Source organism: Trichomycterus rosablanca, chromosome 1 (genome assembly GCF_030014385.1).
Source record: "Trichomycterus rosablanca isolate fTriRos1 chromosome 1, fTriRos1.hap1, whole genome shotgun sequence".
Classification (NCBI taxonomy): domain Eukaryota; kingdom Metazoa; phylum Chordata; class Actinopteri; order Siluriformes; family Trichomycteridae; genus Trichomycterus; species Trichomycterus rosablanca.
In genome coordinates this window covers 71,528,972-71,553,361 of record NC_085988.1, presented here as the reverse complement: position 1 = coordinate 71,553,361, position 24,390 = coordinate 71,528,972, and the positions used below count along the sequence as shown (strand labels likewise).

Sequence of the window (24,390 nt, the reverse complement as noted above, 5' to 3'; positions counted from 1 at the left end):
GTTGGGCCCTTGAGCAAGGCCCTTAACCCTCAATTGCTTACTGTCACAGTACTGTAAGTCGCTTTGGATAAAAGTGTCTGCTAAATGTGTTGATGCATGCTCAATAATATATTATTGACAAATATTGTCCAGAGTCACTGGCCATGTACTAAATTAAATGAATTAAATAAGATTGTTAAATAATAAAATATGCTAACATATTTCACAAGCCAAAGGATCTTACGTCTCAGAGCTGTCGAATCCTGGGATCAAAGTAGCTTTCTGTGACTTCTTCTTCTTTTTATCACTCGAAAAACTGCTAATTTTCTGCTTCTGATACATGCACATACACACCAGAAACATGAGGGGCAAGGACACAGGGTGTGTTAACAACTGTGTGCACATGTGTATGCTTTCCAGACTTACTTTATAAGTGTATTCTATCACAGATGTTGTGTATTTCTCCTGATCCTTCCCCAATTTCTTGTCATGCTTCTTTGATGGGGTCAAACCTTCATTTCGCCTAGTGATAAAGCACACACCAGTCACTTGAACTAGAACTACATCATTGTACACACACATTTACAATCATTCATCTACACACATACTGTCATCTCCAGAATTATTGACATGTTTTTGTTAAATAGGGGTTAAAGTCCTCTTTTGTAGACTTTACTGTTCAGATTACCTTACAGGTTTAAATAGGGTTTAAAAATACAAACCACATTTTCAATAAAGTTGTGACATGTAAAAAGCAGTAAAAAGAAGAATTTTTGCTACGCTATTTCTGTCGAGTGTCGAGCAGCCACTTTTGGGTCCTTAACCCTCTCTGCTCCAGGGGCACCGTACGATGGCTGACCCTGCGCTCTGACCACAGCTTCCAAACAAGCTGGGATATGCGAAGAAAGAGTTTCATTGACAAGTATATATGACAAATAAAGGATATCTTATCTTATTTAACTGATAAAAGTAAACAGAAAAGATTTCCAATGTTTTCACTGATCATTGTATTTTGTAAATAGAAACACAATTAGAATTTGATGCCTGCAACACATTTCAAAAATCTGGTACATTGGCATGTTCACCCCTGTGCTTCGCCAACTTTCCAATATTTTTTTTCTATTTATTTATGAATTTCCTTCCATTTTCTCCTGATTTAGCATAGTGAGTTTGTCTCCCACTGCTGTGGATTCCCAATTGCATTAGAGGAGGGTATATTGCTGCTCACGCACCCTCCAACACGTGTGCAGTCCTAGCGGACCCCTTCTTTACACCCATGCTTCTTCTTCAGTCTGCTAACCAGGATCCTTGCACAATGTTTAAAGACCTTAGTCTGGTCATTTCCGGTCAGCCAATTTCTGTCTGCTGCAGGCACTGCCAATTGTGCCCGCTAGATGGCGCCCAACCAATCGATAGCACCAACTTTCCTATTAATAAGTCTTTTTAATGGTTTGGGAACTGATGACACTAATTGTTGCAGTTTTGCAAGTGAAATCTTTCTCCCTTCTTGCTTGGTATAAGACTTCAGCTGCTCAGCAGTCCCTCTGCCCGAGTCTCCTCTTCATGATATGTCATACAATATTAATAGGACACAGATCTGGGCTGCAGGCAGGCCAGTCTAACAGATACATTCTGTGTCTACAAAGTCACACTGTTGTAGCATGTACAGAATGAGGACTGGCATCGACTTGTTGAAATAATCATGGACTTTCTGAGAAAAGACGTTGCTTTGATAGCAGCATGGGTCTCTCTATAATCACCAATACAAAAGGAATACCAGAGTCCTCCCACCACAAAACATACAAGAAGGTGGATTGGCTGCTCTAAACTGTCCCAATGCACGAGGATGTGAATAAATAAGAAAGTAAGTAAACAAGTGATTGGGTAAGGCTCTAGGACTAAACTGGGACAGACTGGTTGTGTATTTCTGCCCTGCGACTACTGTATCTGAAACCCGCCAGAACACAGACCAGTATGAACCAGTTAGTGAAAACAAATAAATGGATTAACCAACGGTGTCAATAATTTTAAATAATAAGTGTATATACACACACTGACCAGCTAATCCAGCTGAAGATCTCTTGTTTCCACTGTAGCAGCAGCTCCAGCTGGTCCTCCTTTAAGGCCCTTTGCAGCAGGAGCACAGCAAACTCCATGAAGAAAGGCTTCGATTTAAACTTCATTACTGATGCAGATAAACACACATACACATATTACAATAACTCTATCAACAAATCAAATTATTGATTATATGTATTGATTCAGTCTACCATATTTGAAGGCGTCACAGAGAGAGCTAGAACCAATAATGGTGTAGAGCAATGCAGGGTCTTCCAGTTCAGCCAGGACAGGATCATGACCACCATCTGCTTAAAAAGGTATTGACACTCAATATCTAATTCACAACAGAACTTAACCCCCCAGACATTGCACATGCTGTTAGCATGAGGGGTGCCTGCACAGACACAGTTGGCTGAGATTTAAACCTGGATTTCAGCGGTGGTGGGCTAGCGTAAGAGATTTCAATCATTGAAATGAATTTTTTAAAGCATGTGGGCACCCTGTGTGAAAAACCTGCATGGACTTGAATGAGTGAAATTTGTATTGTAAAGCCGTTACTAAACAGAACAACCAACATTTAAAAATTACTAGCAGGTAGGGACAGGCAAATGTGTTAATTAGCACTTATATACTTGTACTTATTACACTGTGGTACATATTAATCATCCAAGTAGTGCTCTGCCATTCGGCAGGCTGGGTGCCTATATGAACAACGATTGGCTGTTGTTTAATGGCAGTGCCAAAGGGGACCTCATAACTGATGCAATTATGACCTCTGCTGGCTGATTGATGGCGCCTGAACAGAGTTAAGGGATAATGAGGATCAGGGTGTGTCTCTCTGTACACAAAGCTGATCTGCATATGAACTTGCCTCGTGCAGGTGAAAAGATGCATTCGGTACTGCACACGTGTCGAAGGGGGTGTGTTAGTCACAGCTCTCCTCAGTCAGAATGGAGGTCAGCATCAGTAGAGAGGAAGCGTAATGCAGTAGGTTAATTGGATACGACTAGATTGGGATGAAAACTGGGGGAAAATGCAAAAAATAATCATATCCAAAGGATAGCATTTTTTGTCAAGTAGTAACATTAATTGGCTACTAAACTTGATTAGCAAAAAAGATGGATGAGGTACACAATTACTTTGTGACATTTATTTGTGTGAGAGTCATTCTTTTTAAAGTAGTTTAACAAGACGACAATTAAAAGCCCTAAAAAGTGTTCTATATGAAGTAAAAATATCTAAATATACTAATACTAAGAATAAAAAAGTAATACTAAGTCGCAGCTACATAAACTGAATTTGATTCCATTTGGAGAAAATGCACCCTCCCTTATACGAGAATGTTCTATCCTGTGCCTACCTGCTTCATTAGGGCGGCATGGTGGCTAAGTGGGTAGCACTGTCGCCTCACAGCAAGAAGGTCCTGGGTTCGATCCCCAGGTGGGGCGGTCTGGGTCCTTTCTGTGTGGAGTTTGCATGTTCTCCCCGTGTCTGCGTGGGTTTACTCCGGGCGCTCCGGTTTCCTCCCACAGTCCAAAGACATGCAAGTGAGGTGAATTGGAGACACTAAATCAGCCATGACTGTGTTCAATATAAACTTGTGAACTGATTAACCTTGTGTGAAGATAAAACTACCGTTTCCTGTCATGAATGTAACCGAAAGTGTAAAACATGACGTTAAAATCCTAATACACAAACAAATAACAAACCTGCTTCATTAAGGGCTGTGAGTTCACAATTCAAAAGCACTTTCTTGTGCTTGAAGGTAACAGCCTCCAAAGCCTCCATCTGCTTACTGAGCTCTGTCTCATGAACAGACATTCCCTTCTTCTGGAGTTTCTCTGCCTGAGACACACATCATTTACATGAAGATTACTTGACCACTTTTCTGTGCTCACTTGGCATCTGACAATAATCACACACTCACCCTATCTACCTGATCTTTCTCCACTGGTGCAGACTTGCTGGTGGACTGCTGGAGGCTCTCACTCATCTCTTGCATGTGCTTCTTTCCCATTTTAATGACTGATGATGCCATATCATTGTCATTCAGGGCTCGCAGGCCCTACATACACATGCACACGGAATGCTTTTTATAAACAAAGATAATCATTAGTAAACTGGGTTGTGTCTTATACTCTCCGCTAGTCTAAATTATAATCTGCAATTATAATCTACAATTATGTCTTCATTTGGTTGCAGTTTGTGCTGAGATAGACTTCACAGCAGCTGATTAGAAACTGAAATTTTATTTCTACCAAGAGTCTAAATTATCTCAAAATCACATCCAAGTTAAACTTAGAATGCTGAAGAAGCATCTTAAAGACATTAGAAGGGGGTAAGCTAGTGTTGGAGTATATTGCTAACACTAATCAGGTTAAGTGGGTGCTGCATACTGAAGCACCAGGGTTCAAGTTCAAACCTTGTCTTTTAGTATTTTGTGAAGTTGAGGCACGTTCTTGCTGTTTTTGATGGGTTAAGAGCTGAGGGTGGATTGGCTATTTCAAACTGCACCAGATGTTCTGCTTCAGGATTATCTAGTACACCCAAAATGTATTGATTTATTCATTCATTGTCTGTTTTACCACCGCTTTATACTATTCAGGGTCGTGGTGGGTCCAATTCACTGGGCAAAAGGTTGGAAACATCCCGGACAGGTCGCCAGTCCATCCCAGGGCACCCAAAATCCATGGTTCCATCAATTCTTGCAAATTGCCAAGGCTCCAAGGTATTTGACCTCCAAGGTATTTGACGTCCAATTCAAACACACACTAAATTTCACACTGTCTTTTTGAACACACCGATAAAAAAGAATTAATTTAAAATGTATTCCCAGCAATACAGTAATATGTATAGTCATTTTATATGGTTAAATCATATGGTGAAATGTGTGTTACCTTGGTTACATAGTGTGTAATACAGGCCACCATGTGGTACAGAGATTCATTAGTAGCAGCAGGCCGTTTCTGTTTAAACACATCTGGAAACTCCTGAAGCACAATCAGACACTTTAGCAAGACCTGAAACAAACAGAACTAGTTCTTACTTATTCATAATTACGAATCCAGTTCCAAATAGGGTTGTAAAAGAAGCAAATATAAATGAAGGGTTAGCAAATACTGTTTGACAAATACTGTTTGACCTGTATTGGAATCGGTAATTTAACTAATTAGCTTTACAGGTTTTGTATTTAAATTTGATAGCTGCAGATCATTTGGGAGACAGGTATGTTTACCACTATTACATTATTCTTTTTTAACACTGTTCTGTAGTTTAGAGGGTACTGAGGACACCAACTCTTGTAGGTGTGAGAGCGTATTTTCTTTTTCTGATTGGTTTAAAACTTCAGCTGTTCAACAGTCAGGGGTTTCTGTTGTCATATATGCCATTTACCTTTTTAATGGGAGACAGGTCTGTACTACAGACAGGCCAGTCAAGCACCTGCACTCTCTTACAGATGTAATGTACAGAATGTGATTTGGCGCTGTTTGTTATTAGGATTTTAAAGTCATGTTTTACACTTTGGTTACATTCATGACAGAACAGGTAGTTACTCATTACACAACATTCATCAGTTCACAAGGTTATATCAAACACAGTCATGGATAATTTAGTGTCTCCAATTCACCTCACTTGCATGTCTTTGGACTGTGGGAGGAAACCGGAGCACTCAAAGGAAACCCACATGGACACGGGGAGAACATGCAAACTCCACACAGAAAGGACCCGGACCGCCCCACCTGGAGAGCGAACCCAGGACCTTCTTGCTGTGAGGCGACAGTGCTATCCACTTAGCCACCGTGCCGCCCTGGCACTTAACTCCTGGTTAACTGTGTGAACATCCCCAAAAAAGATAGATAGACAGATAGACAGTACATTCACCTGAATGAGAGGATCTGATGGGATCTGATAGTATATTAGAGGAGCCAGGAGTCCATAGCAAGTCACTACAGCCTGCAGGGCAGTACTGCTGTCGTTTAGATGTAGAGCCAAGTCTACAGCCACCATCATCCTCTCACACTCTACAAGTCTACTTTCCTGTTAAAGGATTGATAATAATATGAGCATTATCAGCATTTACTCACTGTTGAATGAAAGCATCTTCCAAAAATGGCTAAATATATTTGTAGATTATACGGAGTGGTTTTTTAGTTCATTTTAATCACCACAGTGCAAATGTCCCAGTTATTCATGTAAAACAGGGACTTATAAGTACTTTTGGAAAAAAAGAAAAAGGCAAGTGAAACATGGGTGTCCACAGTCATACAAGCTTTAATAATCACCATGATTTGGGCAGTTTATCTGATTCTTCAAGGCAGATCATTGTAAGCTCTGTCAGATAGGCTAGTGAGCATACGTGTTTTGTAGTCTTTGAGTCTCTCCACAGATGTTTGATGAGGTTTAAGTCTGGATTTGGCAGAGCCACTTAAGGACAATACATGATTTGCCTTAAAGCCACTGCAGTATTGTTTTGGCTGTTGAACTGCCACCACATTCAGAGTTTGTATGTGCAATGGTGGGGTTTTATTCAAGGACATTTCTGTACTTGGCTGTATTCATCCGTCCCTTAATTTTATTAGTCTCCCTGTCCCTGCTGCTTATGATGCCTCCACCATGTTCCTTTAACAGCATGTTAGGACTCTGGCAACAAGAGGAAAAATATTTACTGGCCTGATTAGATGACAACTGAACCTCTGGGCGGAACAGCCAGCAAAAACACCGGGCGAATACCATCCATATAGTGAAACATGGTGGTGGTTGCATTATGAAATGAGGTTTTAACTCAGTGCCGGAAACAGGAACTTGAGACATTGATTAATGCAGCCACATAAAAGAACATTCTTAAAGAAAAGACCTAACCATAAGTCAGTAACCGAGATAACAGGTAAATGTATGTTGCCCTGCAAGAAACACAATGTTCAACATGTTTGTATGTTTTGCTTTTCTTTTCCAATACTAAAACACAGTTTAATGTATTTTTAACATTTGTCTTTTTCAAAGGATTTACCCCAGGCCCACAAGACCCTGTGTTGTGTGGCACCAGTACACCTGCTATCAGTGGAAATACAAGTTCAAGTTTACATGATCAGGTAGCTGGGTGTAACATTTTCACTCACCTGTCCCCAGATAAGCTGGGTTCCATCAGCAAGGGAGTCACAGTAGAGTGCTTTTTCTTGGATATGGATGTCAGTCTGCATGAAGATGGAGGTGAGAAAAAGTTGCTGCAGTAGGGAAGACGAGAGCTGCAGGGTCTTTTGGTGAAGACTTAATCGATAAAAAACAACACCATTAGGGTATGCAGGGTCTCAGAGCTTTGACAGAGCATTAAAAACATCAGAAGATTTGCTGACTTTACCTTGTTTGAGCAAGCCCATCTGGCTCTCTCTCATCTACTGGCTCCTGAGATACTCCAGAATCTGATGCTGGCAGGAAGGTAAAGTGGCTCCAAAGTTCATTGCAGGCTTTTGTGGTTAGTGCATTTTGGCCTGTTTGGTAAGCCACCTGACACAAACGATTGAATCATTATTGGAGCCTCATTTAGAACAGGACATAATAGTTGTATTTGTATAAAAAATGCACGTACCTGAGCCAGGTAAGCCCAGGTTGTTAAAAGAGGCAAAGGCAGAGAGGCAAGAACAGGCCTGGATGTTTCTCCAATGCTGTTACCGATTAGGTTACCCTGAGCGTCGTAGGCAGCCATGGCAAAGACATACTTCTGGTTGGGCTCAAGCCCACTTACACAAAACAAACGCTCCCCTCTAGACGGAATCTAAATGGGTCAACAGTTTTACTATAACAACTATATAAATTATTTAAGGTTTATTATTTATAGATCGTGTATAAGTGACCCAAAAGACCATTATAGTAAAAAAAATAAAAGAATAGTAAAATAATAAAAATAATAAAAATATAGCAAATGAGGTACACAGGTGACGCAGCAGTCTAATACTCGAACATGAGTCTCAGGTGAGTCTCTGGCCAGGGGCCCTGTCTAAGGGAAGAAAGGTCAAACAAGGACTGGCATTCTTGGCGCATGCAACAGGTGCCAGTGCAAGTGGCGAAAGAATACAGAAAGTTAGCATGGTTTTCAGTATATGCTAAGACTCTCCAAATCTGGATTTGGACATTTTTCATAACAGATCTTCTGGACATATAGTGTAGTCCTTCTGTAGCACAACAGAATAATATAGTAGGAAAAAGAAAAAGGTAAATTTCTGCTGTATCTGGGACAGCCAGGGCATTTAGTCACTTCAGGGATTTTCTGTACTGTTTAGATAATACACTGATGAGCCAAAACATTACTCGGATATTTGGTACCAGAACATTGCCAGTATGTTCTTTAACATCTGTATGTTAGAAGACTGATTGTCCAACGGTGCCCAAGGTGTCATCTCTTCCATACGTACACGATGCACACATGCCCAGCCGTCCATATGATCTTGGAAAAACATGATTCCTCTAACCAGTCGACATTCTTCTATTGCTCTGATGTCCAGTTACATTTCCTGTGGAGTTAGCATAGGCACCAGATACAGAAGGATTCGATGCACTGTGTGTTGTAACACAACCAAATCAGCACCAGTATTAAAATGATCTGCAATTTGAGCTACAGTAGCCATTCTGTTGGTCTGTACCAGTCTCCAAAACCATCCAACAACCTAGTTCGTAGCTTTTCCCTCCATGTACTACAGTTGGTGGGTACTTACCACGGCTGCCTGTGAAAACTCCTTTCTGTTTTAACCCAGTTGTCTGGCTGTAACAATTTCGCCATTATCAAAGTCACTCAGGTCTCTATGCATGATCATATCTGCTGCATTCAACAGGTGAACTATGAGCAACTAAAATCAGCCAAAAATGTATAGTCCTCACTTTCATATGCACAACTGTCATAAAATGGGCATCGCCATGCACATTTTCAGTGGGTGGTCATAATATAATTTTTTTTCCGATCAGTGTACATTTCCAGAAGTGGCTAGAGTAGTTTGGATCTACTAGCTGGAGGAGATATAGTATATATATGTGTGTGTGTGTGTGTGTGTGTGTGTGTGTGTGTGTGTGTGTGTGTGTGTGTGTGTGTGAACATAGTTAATCATTCTGGTCTGCATACCTGAACTGGCACAGTTTTATACCAAATGGACTTCTCGACACAACCCTCCCTAGTAAACAAAAAAATAAAACTATATCTCACTATATCTCAGAGTAAACCAAAAAAAGCATACCGTTTCACCTGTGCCAACCAGGTGGCAGTCTCCAATGCGCACCTTTAGATTGACTCCCTCTACTTCTCTGCCATAAATACGGTACCAGCAAACCTGCACCAAAGCAAAGTTACAAATAAAAACAAGTTTTTTAGTCATAAGCTAAAAAGCACATCTTGCCACGAAGGTGAAGCTCAGCACCTTTTTTACAGTATTTATAATACATCTACATAATTGGAATTATTTATCTAAGAGGAAATGCCCATTTAAATGTCATGCTGAAGGTCCAATTATGCACTACATACTACACTACCCAAGAGACAACAGCTTGAGTGCCTTTTTACTTAAGCAAAAATACTTCATACATTTACATTACTTTAAAAAATATTTGCATAAAAGTAAAGAATAATTAAACAAACTAAATAAATCAATATAGCATCAGTATGCTGTCTGGTAAGGGAAAGAAAAGCACCTGCTCTTCCAGGTAATACGGCGCTGGGGTGAAGATCAAAGTTTGGTCTCTGCAGGAGAGCAAGACAGGGGGTGGAGGAGGTCTACACCCATTTTCCATTCCTGAAGCTTTTACTGCAAAGGCAGAAGAACTCAGCATCCTCTTCTCTTCAAGCCCTGCTTTCTCTATTAATGCTGCAGCCTCCTGAATGTAGAGAGTAAAGAGAGGGATGTAGAGAGTGCACTACTACAGGAAGTGTTCTGCTGTTTTATATAGTGTGCTTCCATACTGACCTCAAGCAACTTTTTAACATCTTCAGTAACAGGATACTTTTTGTAGGAAAGCAATGCCTTCTGGGACAGGAAGAGAGCTTTGAAGATTTTATTCTTCCCAATTTTTTCAAGCAGTGCATTTTCTGTAAAAAAAAAAAAAGATAGCAACACTGCTCAGCTTGTATTATGTATTACAGCATAACAATATAGAATGCAGAATAGAATGCCTTAATTTGTCATATATACTGTACATATACAGGTGTACAGTACAACAAAATTCTTTCTTCGCATATCCCAGCTTGTTTGGAAGCTGGGGTCAGAGTGCAGGGTCAGCCATTGTATGATGCCCCTGGAGCAGAGAGGGTTAAGGGCCCTGCTCAAGCTGAGCTGGGATTTGAACTCTCAACCTTTCAGTTGATAGCCCAAAGCTCTACCTACTAAGCTACCACTGTCCCCGTAAAGGCAACCATTGTTTCTGCCTGGTTTCGAACCAAGGACCTTTTGTGTGTGAGGCAAACGTGATAACCACTACACTACAGAAACAAACATACAACATTTTCAGTTCCCCTCTGTTCTCAGAATACATGGACTTGATGTTTTTGTTTGTGTTACACGGCCCTCTGTCTCCGCCCCTTCCTGCTGATTTGTCACCAAGTTCATGACCCACAGCTGCTCCTCATGTTTCAATTATTTTCTTGTGTAATGCAAAAGCATTGTTGACTGTTATCCTTGAGTGGGGACATGGGTTTTATAGAGTAATAAGAAGTTTTTGATGAATGATAGAGTATGGTAATCACATAATCCCATTTTTTAGAAATATAGTCCTTTGTACTGGATTTCTTTTTTAAGTAACGTTTTGAAATCTGTTTTAGGAATTTTGTGGAAAAATAAAACAACCAGTCCATCCACAAACACATTTTCTTAAACGGTTGTGGTCCAGCAAAACAGGGACTTAAATTCATAATACCCAACTAAGTTCCAGCTACACCGTCAAAAGACCATGCCATACTTTTGGCATTAAATATGTAGAAGAAACCCAAACAGCTAGGTCATGCCTCAAAGCACTAGAGTCATACACACCAGACCACCCCATCATCAGTAATATACAGTGCCTTGCAAAAGTATTCAGCCCCCTTGAACTTTTCAACCTTTTGCCACATTTCAGGCTTTAAACATAAAGATATGAAATTGTAATTTTTTGTGAAGAATCAACAACAAGCGGGACACAATCGTGAAGTGGAACGAAATTTATTGGATATTTTAAACTTTTTTTAGAAATAAAAAACTGAAAAGTGGGGCGTGCAATATTATTCAGCCCCCTTGCGTTAATACTTTGTAGCGCCACCTTTTGCTGCGATTACAGCTGCAAGTCGCTTGGGGTATGTCTCTATTAGTTTTGCACATCGAGAGACAGAAATTTTTGCCCATTCTTCCTTGCAAAACAGTTCGAGCTCAGTGAGGTTGGATGGAGAGCGTTTGTGAACAGCAGTTTTCAGCTCTTTCCACAGATTCTCGATGGGATTCAGGTCTGGACTTTGACTTGGCCATTTTAACACCTGGATAAGTTTATTTGTGAACCATTCCATTGTAGATTTTGCTTTATGTTTTGGATCATTGTCTTGTTGGAAGGTAAATCACCGTCCCAGTCTCAGGTCTTTTGCAGACTGCAACAGGTTTTCTTCCAGAATGGTCCTGTATTTGGCTCCATCCATCTTCCCATCAATTTTAACCATCTTCCCTGTCCCTGCTGAAGAAAAGCAGGCCCAAACCATGATGCTGCCACCACCATGTTTGACAGTGGGGATGGTGTGTTCAGGGTGATGAGCTGTGTTGCTTTTATGCCAAACATAACGTTTTGCGTTGTGGCCAAAAAGTTCGATTTTGGTTTCATCTGACCAGAGCACCTTCTTCCACATGCTTGGTGTGTCTCCCAGGTGACTTTTTATAGATATCTTTGAGAAATGGCTTTCTTCTTGCCACTCTTCCATAAAGGCCAGATTTGTGCAGTGTACGACTGATTGTTGTCCTATGGACAGAGTCTCCCAACTCAGCTGTAGATCTCTGCAGTTCATTCAGAGTGATCATGGGCCTCTTGGCTGCATCTCTGATCAGTCTTCTCCTTGTTTGAGCTGAAAGTTTAGAGGGACGGCCGGGTCTTGGTAGATTTGCAGTGGTCTGATACTCCCTTTATTTCAATATGATCGCTTGCACAGTGCTCCTTGAGATGTTTAAAGCTTGGGAAATCTTTTTGTATCCAAATTCGGCTTTAAACTTCTCCACAACAGTATCTCGGACCTGCCTGGTGTGTTTCTTGGTCTTCATGATGCTCTCTGCGCTTTAAACAGAACTCTGAGACTATCACAGAGCAGGTGCATTTATACGGAGACTTGATTACACACAGGTGGATTCTATTTATCACCATCAGTCATTTAGGTCAACATTGGATCATTCAGAGATCCTCACTGAACTTCTGGAGTGAGTTTGCTGCACTGAAAGTAAAGGGGCTGAATAATATTGCACGCCCCACTTTTCAGGTTTTTATTTCTAAAAAAAGTTTAAAATATCCAATAAATTTCGTTCCACTTCACAATTGTGTCGCACTTGTTATTGATTCTTCACAAAAAATTACAATTTCATATCTTTATGTTTAAAGCCTGAAATGTGGCAAAAGGTTGAAAAGTTCAAGGGGGCTGAATACTTTTGCAAGGCACTGTACAAATGATTATTAACAAACTAACAGACCTGAAATACAACAAATAAGGCTATGCTGGATTCCAGGACACTGGAATAGCAGAAAACAAAAAAGTGGATAAATAAAAAATCCCTCTACAAATATAAAACCACTAATAAATATGTGTATCAAAGATAACTGGAAAACCGAATGGAATAAACTAACCACAAACAAGCTTCAAGAGATACACACAAACGTCAACAACAAGCCAAGGACAAACCAAGTAAGGCATATTAACCAGGTCATACACACAACACACTAGAATAACCTACCAACACCTGATAAGAGAAAAAAAACACCAATCACAATAAAGCACATCCTAATAGAATGCCCTAATATAAAAAAAAGGCAACAACTACTTCTACTTGGAACCATAAAACAAATTCTTACTTAAGAAAATACAAGAACAGTAATAACAAATCTTGCAGCCATAAATATAAAAATAAAAATAAAAAGTGGACTCAAAATATAAAGAATGGAAACTATTAACAGAAGAGACAGACTGAAACATAATACCCAGCATGCCATAAATGGCACAAATACGTGCTGAGCAGGTTGTTAAATGCAAATAAAATGAATAAATATTATTTTATTAGGATTTTAATGCCATGTTTTACAAACTTTGGTTACATTCATGACAGGACAGGTAGTTACTGGTTACACAAAATGTATCAGTTCAAGCGTAGTGTCAGACACAGTCATGGACAATTTTGTATTTCCAGTTCACCTCACTTGCACGTCTTTGGACTGTGGGAGGAAACCAGAGCGCCCAGGGAAAACCACACAAAATGGACCCAGATCACTTCACATGGGAATCAAACCCAGGACCTTCTTGCTGTGAGGTGACAGTGCCTCCCAAAATAAATAAATAAATAAATAAATATATTCATAAAATGAATTATTATATGACTACTGTTAAAGGTAAGCAGACATGCTTGTAAAAGTAACAGTCGTTAACCCAGATGGAATTTATTGTATTTTAATTAAAGGAACATTTTTAGTTTTGAAAGAGTGAAAGTATCAGTCTGAGCAATTATAGCTTATTTCACCTATTCTGGCTCGTTCTGAGCGTGAATCTAAGGATTGTCGCTGGGTACTCTGAATCCCAGGCCGTTTTCTTCCTTCAGCATTATCTTCATCTGAAAATAAAAGAACAGCAGTTTTTTTAATGCCAGAATGTAATATGACATGCATTTTTAAACAAAAGTGGTAAGGTTGGGCTACCTGGATAAACATCTAGGAGTCTGAGAGATATTCTGTGGTAGAAAGCCAGCAGTTCAACATGCAGGTCCATTAAGAGAGAACTCACACATGAATTGTTAGTGCTCTCTTTATTTTTACATCCAGACAAGCTCACATGTGTTTCAGAAAACTTCTGCAACAGACACAAACACTGCAGATTAAAGTACAGTACTCACACTTAAAATATACTGTAATATGTAAAAAATAAAACCTGATAAATGCTCTAGTTTTGCTTTTTGTGAAGTCTGTTATTTTCTTACAACAAAAACAAGTTCCTGTTCCAAAGTGGTTTTCAGGATATTTTACTTAAATAAATGTTAAATAAATATATCCACCCACTTTTAAACAGATGTGGTTAAAAATTTGCAGCTTAAATTCAGATTGCTTTTAATTTTAGCATACAGCAGCCAATAAATAATTATTTTACGCATAATTGACATTAAAAGTTCAATGGTAACATTAACATTAGTTAACAACAGTCGTGTCAACATTATTTAACTCTCTTGGAAGGCTAAACCACGATTCTGGAGTGTGCTTGTGGAAATTTGTGTTTAAATAAATAAAGCATTCATGATGTCAGGCACAATCTTGGACTGAAAGGCCTGGATCGTAACCGTAGTTTAAATTCAATTCAAAGGTGTGCAGTGAAGTTTATGTTAGAGCTCCGTACTCTATTGCAGAGGTCCCCAACCTTTTTTGCACCATGGACCGGTTTCATATAAGATATAATTTCATGGACCGGCGGGGGCGGGAAGGATTTAAAATAGAATAACAATAGAAAGGAAAATCAGTGAGCAGCAACAAGACGCTGCTCCCACCTAGTGGTGATTGGAGACAATAACACCTGAAAAGTATTGGAAATGTAATTGCTCTTGTAGCGATCTCTAATTATTTATTCTTTCTGTGTGGCCCGGTAATAAATGACCCACACACCGGTGCCGGTCTGCGGCCCGGTGGTTAGGGACCACTGCTCTATATTGTACCAAGGTGTAAGTGTGAAGACAGTGCCCTGTTTGAATCAGGATACACTACAACCCTTGTCAGCTGTTACCATAGTTACCTGTAAATACACAGTGTCACAGACTGCTGAGGCATCACAGGGAGAAAACACAGTTCTGCTTCTAGAAATACAATCCAGGCCTCTCTCCAGAACAGCAGACGCCATCTCAAGATGCTCCACTCGAGTCTTCTAGTAGTACAAACAGACAACCAGTTACTGTCATTTTATTGCCCAGAATTTTAACAGTACAATTTATATTTTATACATGCATTAAATTAAGATGGAAAAGTGGAATAGGTCATTATTATAAGCAGGACAGGAATTGCAATAGGACAGTGGAAATGGCATTAACATACCATAAACAGTGTAAAGATTTCAACAGGAGTAGACGGCAGACTGCTGTCTTCATTTGTGTCTACAGAGATAGAAACAAGTTCATGAAAGGGAATTGTCTATACTAGAATGTAAATTTGTATTTAAAAAAGTATCTTTGTTTAGGTCAAGTTTAATTATTTTTACCTTTAGTATTTATTTACTAAAACAATGCATGTCTAAGTACCAAAAACTGCCATGTTTATCAATTCATATATATGTATATACACAAAATAGTGTTATGTACACTGCATAGCCAAAAGTATGGGAACATGTGACTATGAGCTTGTTGTTTCAAATTTCAAAATTAGAATTCCTTAACATCTAACTAATCAAATCATGTCATTTTAGAACTTGTTTATTGCACACAGGCACAGTCATGACTGACTAGGAACAAGAAAACACTTTATTTATTTTTATTTTACACTTGTTAGCTAAGGGTGTGACTGAAACACCTGATCCTAATTAGAAAAGGACCACATAGTGTATTTTATCAAAATATCTTTTTTAAAGAGCATATTCTCAATTCAGGCACTTATGCAAATGTATGATAAACTGATTATGTCTATATACCTTGTTTTGATTCAGTCAGTAATGCACTGTCTGCACCGGCCTCCAGCACCATGGCCAGTCTAAGAGTCATCTCAGCCACTGCCAATGGATCTATATTAGCCAGCTGACACAGATAGGCCACCTCACAGAGCAGGACCAGAGTCTGCACCCACTGCATAACACTGGTATTGTTATTCATTTCCAACATGCACACACACAGATATCTCATGCAAAATGCTATGTGATTTAATTTTCATTTGCACATAAAAAAACATGTAAACAACTGGAAAATACAAGAGCACAACAAATTAACATTCAGTAAAAACCTTTTCTTGATGCTCCATCTTGGCCAGGTAACATATAGAGTCGTAGTGTCTGGACTGAGATCTCTGAAACACAAGCTTGCATTTAGCCCATAGGAAGAGCACAATGTCCAGCACCAGGTCGCCATCAGGCCGAGCATCCTAAACACAAATAAAGACACATGGATACACATACCCAGCAATATTTTATAACACAGATTAAAAAATTCCACCATATGACATAGATGTAAGATATCAAGATAACCTCTGGTGCCTCACAGATGCACACATGCAGAATATGAACCAAGTTTAGGAGCTCATCCGTCATGGTAATAATCCCCACAGTTTTGTCCTTATCTATGAGTGGGAAAGAGGTAAACTACAACTATGAGAAAATATGTAAGTTATGATACCAGTTATTAGCATTTGTCATGATACATTTTATAAATCGCAATATATACATCGCACACTGTTAAACCTACAACATTTATTTATACAACAGCTATCTTTAGATTTATACAGATGATATTTTAGAAGATGCTTTTATCCAAAGTGGCAACTATAGTCCAGTACCTTGATCACTGAGCTACCACTACCCTGTTGTATCTATGTTTTCTATATATTTCTTGTCACTTAAAACAATCATTTGTGAAAAAAGGCTAATTATAATAATATGTTAGACATGTTATATGTAAAAACCCATTAGTCAACTGGGCAATGGCTTAATATTTTGTTTAGGTCTTAATCCTACATGTGTTTACTTCATTTAACCTAAGTAATCTATTTTCTTCAAAACCTTTTATATAAAATTAATAGGTTTGCTAAGCATTGATGTTTAATAACCCACACTCACAGCACTGCAACTTGATCATAGTATCAGCCAATTAGAGAGTAGTATTATCATTTTACAATCATTTTTATTATCATAGTACAATCATTTTTGTAAGTAAAGCTAATTGTATCTCTGTATGTCCAAAACTGCCCAGTACATTTTCTCTTCAAACAACAGCCTCACACACATTAAGACAGGATATAATACAAAAACAGAGCCACTTTAGCAGCAATAACTGCTACTTAACACTTTCTAAAAGTGTGTATTAGTCTTTGACCCTAATGTGTAAGGTTTTTTTTATGACTACATATAATCAGACACACTGCTAGACCAAAGCATCTCTTTCAGGTCAGGACTATTACTGGATAAACTTTTATTAGCACCTTAGCCTCAGATCATAAATCATTAAAATGAAAAGTTTGTATTGTGGAAGTATAATTACACACGTCAGCTGAGGTTATAGGGTACCTAAAATCTTTTTAGAAGCTTTTTAGAACTTTTTCAAGCCCTAAAGAAATTCTAGCAGGTCGGCCACTCCTGGGTAGATTCCCCACAAGTACTCTTGCTGTAGTTCGGTGGAGTACTAGAGCTTTAGAAATGTTTTAGAAACCCTTTACTGATATATATATATATATACAACTACAATTGGACAACTACAATTTGACTCAAGTAAGGTAACATAAGAAAGTGGCGTCTCAGAAGGAGAAACACTTGTACCAGTTTGAGCCTCAGTCATGATGTCTTTGGTGCCCAGTCGGACTTTGTAAGCGGATATGACACGTTCCATGGCCTCCAACAGACTGAGCTCTAACTCAGCCTTCCTGAAGAGACAACCTTCCATGTTCTGCCACAGAAAAACAGGTATATAAACGCAATGCCAGGTAATTATTCACAAATACCTTAAAACAACATTATATTTTAATACTGACTTACAGACAACACTGTCACAAGTTTGTCTGAAAGACTGCTGAACATGTCCCACTGTTCATATCTAAACAGCAGCTTCACAAACTTTACTGCGGCGTCCATAGATATTTGATTCTCCCCTTTGAACAGAAAAAAAGCAACAGCCTTAAATCAACTAACCTTTCAAATCCTATTGCCCAAGTATCTCTTTTACATTTTATAGCGATACAACTACATTTATTTAAAATACAGAACCAGGTGCTCAGGTGGCGCAGCAGTAAAACACATGCTAGCATACCACAGCTGTCATCCTGAACTCATGAGTTCGAATCTAAGCTCCGCTGGGCGCCTAAACGGCCAATGATTGGCTCATCAGTCAGAGTGTTTCCTGCCTTTCACTCAGTGAACTGTAACCACCATGACCCTGAATCAGTTAAAACAGTGGTAAAACAGACAATGAATGAATGAATGAATGAAGATTTACCAGCTATTGCCTTTTTCATTAGGTTGAAGGTAGGTGTAACAGCATTTATAGACAGAGGCAGACTATCATTATGGACTCGATCTGAGGAGCCACCATTTCCTACAGCACAAACAAACAAAGTCAGCATATCAAGCCATGGCAAACAAGACTGAATTTAAAAAACAAGTTGAGACAGTACCAGAAAGTAAGCTGATGCCGGCTGACATGAGCTCAAGTGCCACCTCCTGGATCTCAGTCTCGTCTGGTATGCCAGTCTGCAGGGGTCTGCGGGAACTGTCCCACAAAGCCTCCAAGACTGCCAGAAACTGAGCAGCATTCCCCACAAACATTTCCATCAGGATGCGCTCTGTCGCTGAACGTGGCCATGTGTTCTAAAGAGTGAAACACTTAAATGAAAATTAAAGTAAAAAAATATGGAACATTGCAACAGTGACTCCTACTGTCTAATGAAATGGAATGGAATGGAATAGAATAGAATAGGATTGAATAGAATAGAATCTTTAATGTCACTATACACAGATACATTGAAATTTTGTATGGCATCTCTCCAATAGAGGTATGTGGTGTGTGGTGTCTTTAATGATGCTGCTGGCCTTCTTCTTTAGTCGGCTAGCATACAACACGATCAAGTCCGAGAGCTCTGTGCCAGTGATGCTCTGAGCTGTTTTCACCACCCAATACCACATAAGCATAAGCCTCACCTTTCTTGCACCAGAGAAACTGCTGATCCATATGGCTGAAAGGTTCCTGTTTTAGTTTATCTCTCTATAGAACTTTGTCCTATGGAGCTCCGCAGGTCTATCCAAATTCTTTCTGGCACAATGGTGTCTATAGGAATGTTAAAGATCTTGGAAATGTTTAATACCCATTGCCCTTCAGGTGCTATGAAATGAATATGCAATTTCTCCCATTTTCTCACAATTTAGTGTAGTCAATTTGTCTTCCGCTGCTGGGGCATCCCTGATTGCAGTCGAGGTAGATACTCACGCCTCCTCTGACCCACGCGCAGCCCTTTGCGGAACTCTTTTTCATCTATGCACTCTGCACAGGCACCTCTCTATCTGCCAATCAGGGTCCTTACACAGCATTTGAAGACCCCACCCACATAGTCCGATCATTCCGCCCTAGCAGAACCGTGTCTTCTGCCAATTATGCCTGCTAGATGGCACCCAGCCGACTGGTGACAATGCCGAGTTTTGAACCGAGGAGTTCAGAATCTCGGTGCTGAAATGAGGGGTGTTTTTTGAGTTTCTGATGGTTTAATCATGTTGTAACCCAACTTTAGGTCAAACAGACTTGCATTAGGTTTTAAGATCAGCAAAATTGTTTAGGGTATGAATAACTGTGATATTATAGTATTAACAAAATATTTTTTTACTCTAAAATATTATGTCATTTATTATCTTTGTTTATTTGCTGTATCATTCAACTGATATAGACTTAATTTAATGCAAAATTTAGCTTTGCAGAAAGGTTTGGAGTTACAAATCTATTACAGTTACAAAACAATTTATCAATAAAAGAGTTTAATAAATACATTTATTAATAATCCAGCATTTTTCTTATCAATAGTACCTGTAGCTAATGTGTGATTGCTGCAGTCAATAATTTTATGTTGCTGTTTACTTAAAACTTGATAACTTAAAACTAAAGCACCAGTTATGAACCTGTCGATTCTGCCCTGTTACTGTCACTTTTTCTACTTTTCTCATTTTAACCACACACTTCTTTCCTACACCTTTAAAGTCTCCATAATAAAATAATTAGTGTTATTCACTTCATCTATCAGTGTTTAAATGCTGCTGCTGATGAGTGTATAAGCAAGTGTAACAATTAGAGAAAAGGGCCACTTACATTGTGACCTTCTTTGAGATTGTTCTTCTGTTTTGGCCTGAAGATTCCCTTTGGTTTCCTTCGTGTTTCATAGACTGATCGTTTAAATACCATCACTGCAAGCTGCACTCCAGCAATACAATAAGAAGAATGTAAGAAATCATGCTTTGAATCGTCTCAGTAATGTTTTCAGTGAGTGTCATTCTTACTTTGATAGTGGCCTCTCTAAATGCGTGCTGTGTCTCTTGTGTTGATGGCAAGCCACTCAACTCCTCCAGCTTCCCTAGTTCACTTATTTTACCAAGAGCACGTCTAGCAAACACCTAAAAACCAGTTAAATAATAACATTTCTCAACCCAGAATTGTAAATAATTTAGGTCACCATCTACCATACATAATCTTGTGAAAGGGCATGACTAAGGGAATCCAGAGAAATCTCAGTCTATGTAGGCCAAAGCCAGACATTGCTACTGAATGTGTGTGCCCTTCAATCCCAGAGACAGCAGTAAATAAGAAACCATTAGGGTTTTGTGATAAATGCAGGCACACAGGCTTGGAGGTATGTCAGAAAACCACTGTCACTTAACATGGTCCGCCACATTAAGAAATAAAACTGAAACTCTTGTACACAAAGAGAAAGCCATACATCAAGAGTTTAAGATAATGATAGTGAAACGGTACAGAAAGTGGAAATGTTACAGTCCAGCAATGCTGAATCATCAGAGAGAAACTACCTATCACACAATATATCACACAATATGAAGCTGTGAAACTGACCTCTGCCTGAACCGCAGCTTGGCCATCATAGTAACATTCACACACAGCGCAGTACAGTGTGGCCCTCCAGCACAGGAACCTAGGTGTCAGCAGTGGAATACAGGTCTCCAGACACACACAAGCCCACAGCAAATACTCTAAAGCCTAATAAAAATAAAATACAATGATCTGAAATCTGACTGAAAATCATCATACAAATTATAATACAGCATTGTGAGGCAAACGTGCATGACTGTATACCTGTGCAGCATGGCCCACCGTCATAAGAAATCTGCATATGTTGTATATATTTAAAGAGCCTGCAAAGAAAAATTAAAGTATTTAGTATTTACAGAAACACTTCACACCATTATAAACATGACAGTGTATTTCATACCATTGTATAATAACCAGGATAAGTTCTCATGGGGCAGGATGGTTTGCATCATGATGCGCAAAAATCCCAAAATGCTGAGCAGCTTTTCCAACCTGCTGTGATCGTGGTGGTTCCATCGCTCTTGTTCCAAGTGAAAGGTGCACAGGCACTCTCCCTGTAGAGCACGAAACTAAGAGACATACAATTCATCAGTTACAAACCATTCAACAGGCATGACATGCTACAAACCCTACTGTTCTATCAGAATCTGAGGAGGCTTTTTAAAATGTGTATTATGACCAAAAGTATGTGGACACCTGATCAGGAGTTTGTTGGACTTAATATTTTAAAACCATGGGCATCAATATAAAGTTGCTCCAAATTTTATCAGCCTCCACTCTTTAGGTAAAAATTTCCACAAGATTTTGGAGTGTGTCTGTGGAAGGTTCTGCCTATTCATTCATTTCTGGTTTGACTAGAAGGCCTCGCTCATAATCTATATTCCAATATATCCCAAAAGTGGTCTGAGCAAGCTCTATAAACACATCAGGAAAAGTTCAGTTGGCCTGCACAGAGCTTTGACCCCAGCCCTACTGTACAGATTTGGAAGGAACCCAAACATACAAATTCTGTTTTGACTGAAAAGGCACACATTTTCAAAGATATACTTCAAAATCATGTAAGAAACATTCTAATAAGTGTGGCACTGTATTTTAATACCATTTGTTTTGGGATGTCCAACAAGCTCTGGGTGGTAAAATACTTTTGGCCATAGCTTATGTACCTTGAAAAATATTATGACCAAGCCTAGCATTACTTAGACTGTTTAATATGGTTTCAGTTGTATCAAATTAGCTAAATTTTACAGACTCCTGAATATAGGTTCTTTTCATTTTCTAAATTAAGTTTAATAACTAAATTGGGTTTTTATGTTTAATAAAAAAAACTCTCACCCTGTCTGAAATTTAGAAGTTCAGTGTAGTCATCAACATCAATGTTTTTAATATTTTATAAACATTCTTGCACATGGATTTTGTTAGTAAACCTAAATTACCTGATGTTAATTGTAAAAGGTGTGCAAGGACAATAATGTATTTTTGCCATATCAGCAACCGTACCATAAGCTGAGCTTCAGCAGCATGAAGGCCATGTGGGAAAAAGGCCTGTTTGAACTGTTCCACATTTCTGATATTGTACAAGCTGGCAAACGAGAACAGTTGCAGATATCGTCTGTATCCCTGCCACAGTGCCAGTCTGTAAAACTAAACAAAAAAATTAGACTTTTAACACAGTAACCCACATAATAACCTGACTTAATAAAGAATACACACTTAGTGGACACTTTAAAAGAAACACCATATTTATAAAATGTAGGACCATCACACCTTGAGTGGCACCAGGGGGACATTCAGTGCCAGACTCCTACATTAAACTGTAACAAACATGCAGGAACACACTATATTTAGGTATACTCAAGAATTGTAAATGCACCAGTGCTGGGATTCTAAACTCGCAGAGTTCCAATCTCATCTCTGCTACCAGTCAGCTGAGCACCCGCTAGCAGCCACAATTGCCAGTGACTGGAGCAGACAAAATTGCCTACTAGTCTTTTGGGTGGGAAAAGACCAGACTAAAAAAAAAGGAGGGGTCTTCAACACTGTGTAAGGACCCTTGTTACTAGCCTGAGGTGCCTGGACAGATTGGAGGAATTTGGAGATCAGTGCGTGACCCTTTGTGTGTGTGAGCCAAATCCACCAAATTATGGGCAAAAGAGAAAAGGTTGGTGGACTGTGCTTGTGTTGGAGGGAATGTTTGTGAGAGTACAAATACACCCTCCTCAGATGCAATCAGGGTCCCCAGCAGTGGAAGACTAATTGGGAGCAAAATTTGTAAATAAAATAGTTTTTTTTATTTTAAATGCTGCTCAGGTGGCGCAGCAGTAAAACACAGTAGCACACCAGAGCTGACACTTCGAATTCGTCAGTTTGCAACTCAGCTCTGCCATCCGGCTGGGCTGGGTGGCTATATAAACAACAACTGGCTTGTTGTTCATACAAGGCGGGAAGCCAGATAGGGACCTCATAACTGATGCATTTACGACCTCTGCTGGCTGATTGATGCCACCTGCACAGAGTCGAGGGATAATGTGGACAGGGTGTGGCCCTCCATACACAGGGCTGATCCGCATATGAACCTGCATCGTGCAGGTGAAAAGATGCAGTCGGCTACTGCACACATGTCGGAAGGGGCGTGTGCTCACCTCAATCAGAAGTGCGGATCAGCATCAGTAGAGAGAAAGTGTAATGCAATTGGGTAAATGGATACGACTAGATTGGGAGGAAAATTGGGAAAAATGCAAAAAGAAAAATAATAATGATAGGTACAGTGTATTTTATTCTTGTGACGTATTTAGAATGCAATTGTATTCTAGCTACACTACCTAAAACATGTCTGTAGGTGGATTGGCTGCTTTCAATTGCCCCTAGGTCTACTTGAATAAGTTAATGGGTGAGTGTGTGGTGTCCTGTCCAGGGTGTATTACAGCCCTGCTAATGATGTTCTCACTAAAACTGATCAAAATATAAATGAATGAACCCTGATCTAAAAATAAATTAATTATTTACATACAGAATAATGTATGTAAAGTAATAAAGTAATAAAGTAATTAACATCAGACAGGAGGAAATAATAAATATAGCTTACTTTATTTTCTGAAAGGAAATCTGCGATGTATACTAGATGCTCCTGGTAATAAATGCTTGGAAGAAGTTGTTCATGTTTCTTCCAGATGTCAAACAGTTTCAATGATCTGTTAAAAACAAAGATAATCACACTGTTAGGTTAAGAATGCAATATGGTAAAACATCAACGATATTTTACTGCACTTTATTACCCTCTAGAATAAGAAAAGTGATCGAAGCTAGAAGAATCCCGAACTTTCTTCATAAACACTTTTAACTCTTTTATATTTTTCTCAAATGCAGATATAACAGGGTTGGATTTGTCTATAGCTCCATAATAAGAAGCTGGTAAAGGCTCCAT

General features: G+C 39.1%; 1 protein-coding gene across 1 annotated transcript in view; it reads right to left on the bottom strand.

Annotated features, from left to right (window-relative positions):
* cfap54 (cilia and flagella associated protein 54) overlaps nt 1-24,390 on the bottom strand; it is a 54,764-nt gene extending 30,374 nt beyond the window's left edge. Inside the window, exons 1-33 of the mRNA XM_063009243.1 lie at nt 24,242-24,390; nt 24,052-24,157; nt 22,467-22,610; nt 21,370-21,538; nt 21,234-21,292; nt 20,994-21,137; nt 20,426-20,539; nt 20,238-20,339; nt 18,562-18,754; nt 18,384-18,482; nt 17,927-18,039; nt 17,711-17,837; nt 16,427-16,518; nt 16,186-16,323; nt 15,881-16,031; nt 15,292-15,350; nt 14,996-15,124; nt 13,918-14,068; nt 13,743-13,832; nt 9,984-10,105; nt 9,712-9,894; nt 9,261-9,353; nt 7,625-7,810; nt 7,397-7,542; nt 7,158-7,305; nt 5,923-6,078; nt 4,938-5,060; nt 3,977-4,105; nt 3,750-3,885; nt 2,250-2,345; nt 2,038-2,164; nt 406-502; nt 224-312 (exon numbers count right to left, since the gene is read on the bottom strand). Of these exons, the coding sequence (XP_062865313.1) occupies nt 224-312; nt 406-502; nt 2,038-2,164; nt 2,250-2,345; nt 3,750-3,885; nt 3,977-4,105; nt 4,938-5,060; nt 5,923-6,078; nt 7,158-7,305; nt 7,397-7,542; nt 7,625-7,810; nt 9,261-9,353; nt 9,712-9,894; nt 9,984-10,105; nt 13,743-13,832; nt 13,918-14,068; nt 14,996-15,124; nt 15,292-15,350; nt 15,881-16,031; nt 16,186-16,323; nt 16,427-16,518; nt 17,711-17,837; nt 17,927-18,039; nt 18,384-18,482; nt 18,562-18,754; nt 20,238-20,339; nt 20,426-20,539; nt 20,994-21,137; nt 21,234-21,292; nt 21,370-21,538; nt 22,467-22,610; nt 24,052-24,157; nt 24,242-24,390 (4,160 nt within the window). The remainder of the gene's footprint in view (nt 1-223; nt 313-405; nt 503-2,037; nt 2,165-2,249; nt 2,346-3,749; nt 3,886-3,976; nt 4,106-4,937; nt 5,061-5,922; nt 6,079-7,157; nt 7,306-7,396; nt 7,543-7,624; nt 7,811-9,260; nt 9,354-9,711; nt 9,895-9,983; nt 10,106-13,742; nt 13,833-13,917; nt 14,069-14,995; nt 15,125-15,291; nt 15,351-15,880; nt 16,032-16,185; nt 16,324-16,426; nt 16,519-17,710; nt 17,838-17,926; nt 18,040-18,383; nt 18,483-18,561; nt 18,755-20,237; nt 20,340-20,425; nt 20,540-20,993; nt 21,138-21,233; nt 21,293-21,369; nt 21,539-22,466; nt 22,611-24,051; nt 24,158-24,241) is intronic.